Source organism: Phoca vitulina, unplaced genomic scaffold, assembly GCF_004348235.1.
Source record: "Phoca vitulina isolate PV1807 unplaced genomic scaffold, GSC_HSeal_1.0 scaffold59, whole genome shotgun sequence".
Lineage (NCBI taxonomy): Eukaryota > Metazoa > Chordata > Mammalia > Carnivora > Phocidae > Phoca > Phoca vitulina.
This window is the reverse complement of record NW_022589762.1, coordinates 5,506,292-5,510,969: the sequence shown is the minus strand read 5'-3', so window position 1 is coordinate 5,510,969 and position 4,678 is coordinate 5,506,292. Positions and strand designations below refer to the sequence as shown.

At 37.6% G+C, this 4,678-nt stretch overlaps 1 protein-coding gene across 5 annotated transcripts in view; it reads left to right on the top strand.

The window, feature by feature from the left end:
- Positions 1 to 326: 326 nt before the first annotated feature.
- The window catches only part of CUNH12orf4 (chromosome unknown C12orf4 homolog), a 63,123-nt gene continuing 58,771 nt past the window's right edge, over positions 327 to 4,678 (top strand). For all 5 annotated transcript variants that reach the window (XR_004297729.1, XR_004297728.1, XM_032390837.1 and 2 more), the window contains exons 1-3: positions 327 to 416; positions 2,008 to 2,202; positions 4,130 to 4,275. Coding sequence is in view for 3 of the 5 variants with exons in the window: in XM_032390837.1 (XP_032246728.1) it covers positions 2,025 to 2,202; positions 4,130 to 4,275 (324 nt within the window). In the remaining 2 variants the exon portion in view is untranslated. The remainder of the gene's footprint in view (positions 417 to 2,007; positions 2,203 to 4,129; positions 4,276 to 4,678) is intronic.

The following is a 4,678-nucleotide window of genomic DNA, read 5'->3' as shown; positions in this document are numbered from 1 at the left end:
GCTGCGCATGCGCTCTGAGAAGACCTGAGTACTCACGCCGTTCCCAAGGCATTGCCCTTCCGCATCCGGTCTACCAAAGCTGAGTTTGTGCTTTGCCTTTGCACTTTCGCCACGACAGTGGATTCCTTTTTTTTTTTTTTTTTTTTTTTGCACCTTCTCTGAAATTCACAGTAACAGTATAAATACACCTTATTACATTTTTAAATGACTAAATTGAGGCAGGATGGAAAAACGGGGCACTTAGACTGAGGAATTTTCTATAGAGTGCCGGGAAAGAGGAAAAAGTATGGGCGAATCTGCTGAAGCGGATCTGTTAGCTGTAAAAACAAGTGGGTAAGTCAGCTGATGTTCCCTGTGCCCCAGCTCATTGACAGCTCGGAGTGTGCGGTCAGCTCAGGACTTCGGAACTAGGGAAGGTGAGCCCAGAACCACGAGCGAGGAATCCCTTTGAGACTGAAACCGCCTAATGGAGCGGGTGTTCTCACTCGGCTGGAGCTTCGCGCGCAGGCAGCCTGCCCTCCCTTTCCTGCACTCAGAACCTGCGTTCTGTTGGCGGCAGGAGTTCGGTCCAGCCCTCCTCCTCCCATCCCAATTTTGCCTGGGAAATCTTCCTTAATTTCACCCCTGCTAAAAAAAAATTAAAGTGGGACTAAAGGGAACTAAAGAAGAGAACTAAAGTTTCAGTTTGTTGAAACATAATAAGTTTAAATGTTGAGCCGTTTGAAACCGGAGCTAATGGTTTTTGTTGACCGAAAATATTGAATCTGAACAAGATTAGATCATAACCCATTTATCCGTAACTTCAGTTCCCTTTTACAGTGTTCCCTTACTGCTTTTGTCTTCATCATGTATACTCAATCAGCAACCTGTGATTTTTTTTATTATTATGTTCTTAGAGAACTTTTATTATTATTACTAGCCTTCATCTATTGATCATCTTGTTTGTCAGATGCTTCGTATTTATTATTCGACTAATCCTTATGATAATCTTACAAATTAAAAGACTTCTCCGGTGCCCATCTGAAGAATGAGTAGCTGTTATCCAAGGAAAGAAAAGCAGTAAGAGTGCTCTAGGCAAAGAAAAAGCATTCAAAACGGTTGGAAGTGGAAAGAGAGGTTTGGTGTTGAAAAGAGCTCAGTATGACTGGAAAATGGCTTGTGAATTTGTGTGTTGCGGATGAGGGGATGCAGGTGCTGGGGGAAAGAAGTCTGGAAATATAAACATTGTATACTGGGTAAAGGAGTTTGAATTTTATCCTGAGAGCAGTGGAATGTGATCAAAAGTTTTTAAGCAGATGAGCAACATGATCAGATAGGCACTTTGGAAAGATTACTATAACTTCAGTATAGAGAATACTATGAAAACTGTTTTGATGGTGAAAAGTGTAGAGATGGAGTTTAGCAAGGAGGCTGATAAATATCCTCAATTGATATTGATTCTTAACTCTTTGTGGCCAGATTTTCTTCTTTTGAAAAGTGTCCAATTTACCTTTTTTTGTATGTCTTTTTCCCACATGGAAATCTTTCCAACACCATCTTTCTTCCATCCATGCCCAATAAGATCTCATAACATCGAAGATCTTCAAGATTACTTCTTGGTCCCTGATCTATTTCTTTGACTTTGTATTCACCAGTTATTTCATAACTCTGTATCTGTCTACCCATTCATCTCTTCCTAAAAATTTTCTCTGCTCTTCTCTCCATGTTCTCTCTCTATGCTTGAGAACCCTGCCTAGGAGTGCAAAATACTTTATGGGCACAATGTTTTTTTTTCTTTCCTAAGTGAAGTTTAAAAGGAACTTTTTTCATTAAAAAAAGAAGCACTTCATTTCCTTCATGAAGGTGAAAATGCAGGGATAAAGGTGGGAAAACCTAGAATAATTAGCTTTGAGTCACACAAAATCACTGAGTGGTGGAACATTTTCTTAAAAGTGGTACAACAATAAAGAAACATTATGATTTTTATGGACTTATGATCTGCTGGGCTTTTGTTTGTTTGTTCTATAGAAATCCTGCCAAAGAAGATGAAGAAAAGCAGAGAAAGATTCTGCAACAGAGAGAGGGAATTTGTATATGAATTCAAAGTAGGAAGTCAGTGCTTAGAACTGAGGGTGCCCCTCAAATTTCCTATTCAAGAGAATGCCAGTCATTTACATGGGCGTCTGATGCTGCTGCACAGTTTACCATGCTTTATAGAAAAAGGTGAGAACTGATTTTTTTAAGGGTTTATTTGTTTATTTTAGAGAGAGGGAGCATGTGGGGGTGGGGGAGGGGCAGAGGGAGAGAATCTTCAAGCTAATTGCCCACTGAGCACAGAGCCCAACATGGGGCTCCATCTCATGACAATGAGATCATGACCTGAGCCAAAACCAAGAGTTGGACGCCTAACCGACTTAGCCACCCAGGCACTCCAAGGACTGATTTTTTTTTTTAAAGATTTATTTATTTGAGAGAGAGCACGCACATGTGTGCGCAAGTGGAGGGAGGGATAGAGGGAGAGAATCTTTAGGCAGACTCCCCACTGAGCATGGAGCCCAACACTGGGCTCGATATCATGACCCATGAGATCATGACCTTACCCAAAATCAAGAATCAGACACTTAACCAGCTGAGCCACTGAGGTACCCTGAGGACTGATTTTTTTTAACACTTTATTATTAATTACACTTTATTATTTTCTGATAGTCTCTTTCCTTAGACATTTCATATTAGAAAGCTTAAGCCTGAGAAGCTTGAAACAGCCATAAAATATGAAGTGTTTAACTGCTTCCTAGAATAAAAAGGTTCCCCAGGCCTTTGTTATTGAGTGTTTTTTTTCCTATAACCCTTGTAGTTGTTTATTGGGCAATTTAGTATAAAAATTAATTTACAGGGGTGCCTGGGTGACTCAGTTGGCTAAGCATCTGACTCTTGATCTCAGCTCAGATCTTGATCTCAGGGTTGTGAGTTCAAGCCCCACATTTAAAAAGATTAAAAAATAAATAAATGAAAATCAATTTATATAATGAAAAATTAGTTATAAGGTTTGGGTTAGAATGCTTACTCTCTTAATTTAGTTGGGTGGATACATTTCAGCTATCACTAATTATGACATTATAGAATTGTATTGCTAAATGCATTGCCCTTTTAATGATCTGGTCCTCAATTCCTGAGATGTCATGGAAAGGAAGGAATACTAATCTTTGAATAATTTGTGCTTACCTAAATTAATTCATAAGGTCATCTGTATTAAATCCTTTTTAAAAGGTCTCTATGTTCTATGTCACAAATGAGAAAAACATTTTAAGCTGAGAATATGTTAGATCATAGAGTTAAAGGGAATCTAGGAACTTTTTAACACAATCTCATTGTACAAATACATTGAAAAGTTAAATTTTTTGCCTAAGGCAGTGGTTCCCATAGGTTGTTCCTATCAGAAGCTACAGCATCACTTGGAACCTTGTTAGAAATGCACATTCTTGGGCCTCACCCCATTCTTTCAGAATCAGACACTCTGGGGGTGGCATGTAGCAATCTATGTCAGTAAGCCCTCCAGGGATTTCTGATGCATGCTAAAAATTGAGAACCACTGGTCTAAAGCTACAAACATAGTGATAGAGCCAAAACCAGAACACAAGTATCCTGATTTCTGTCCCTGTGCTCTTTCCATTATATCATCTCTAAGTAGTGTCTCTAAAACTGGAATTATAGATCATCCCAATTAAATCCATTTTAATATGCTAATCATTCAATTTCTCTTTCAAATTCAAGGACTGTAACTCTATGTATAGGAAGCTTTTTCATTTAAGTACAGTAACCTTCAGAACCTCAAAATCTGTAGATTTTTCTTCATGTGCTTTTATCTGCTCAGTTTCAAACTGAAGAATCAGACTTAAGAAAGTAATGTTTTAAATTAGTATCAAGGTTATACATAAGAATTTTGACCATTCTCAATGCAATAACCTGTAACAGTAAAGAAAAATAATTGTGAAACTAGTCAAATGATCCCCAAGCTGATTTTATTGTATTTAGACATTAAGTATACAAGCTTGATAAAATAAAATTTCACATTGGAATGCTTATTCAGGTAAAATGTTCCCTGTTTACGTCAGGATTTTGCTGATGTTGGCATTTCTTATCCCTGTTACAGACTTAAAAGAAGCTCTGAGCCAGTTTATAGAAGAAGAATCCCTCAGAGATTATGACAGAGATGCCGAAGCATCCCTGGAAGCTGTGAAATCAGGTGAAGTAGATTTACATCAGCTGGCCAGTTCATGGGCCAAAGCTTATGCTGAGGTAAGAAAATAGATCAGACTGTAAATATCAGGGATATTTTGGACTTTGTTGAAGCTTTTAAATTGCTAAAGTAATACTGAAACAGTTGTGGAATCCTTTTTTCTCTACATACAAGATTTTATTCCATAATATATAACCTATATTGATGTTCCTGTGCCTCCTTCCTATATGAGGGTGAGCACCAAATACTTTATGTAATATCTTTGTAAAAGAGAAGCTACTTTTATATTTCTAACCAGCACAGGGTTGGCAGATTTAGCAATTAAAAATACAGGGCACCCAAATCTCAAAGAATGAATCATTTTTTAGTATAAGTATATCCCACATATTATATGGAACATACTTACAGTAAAATTTATTCTTTTCTTATCTGAAATTCTAATTTAACCAGATGACCTGTATT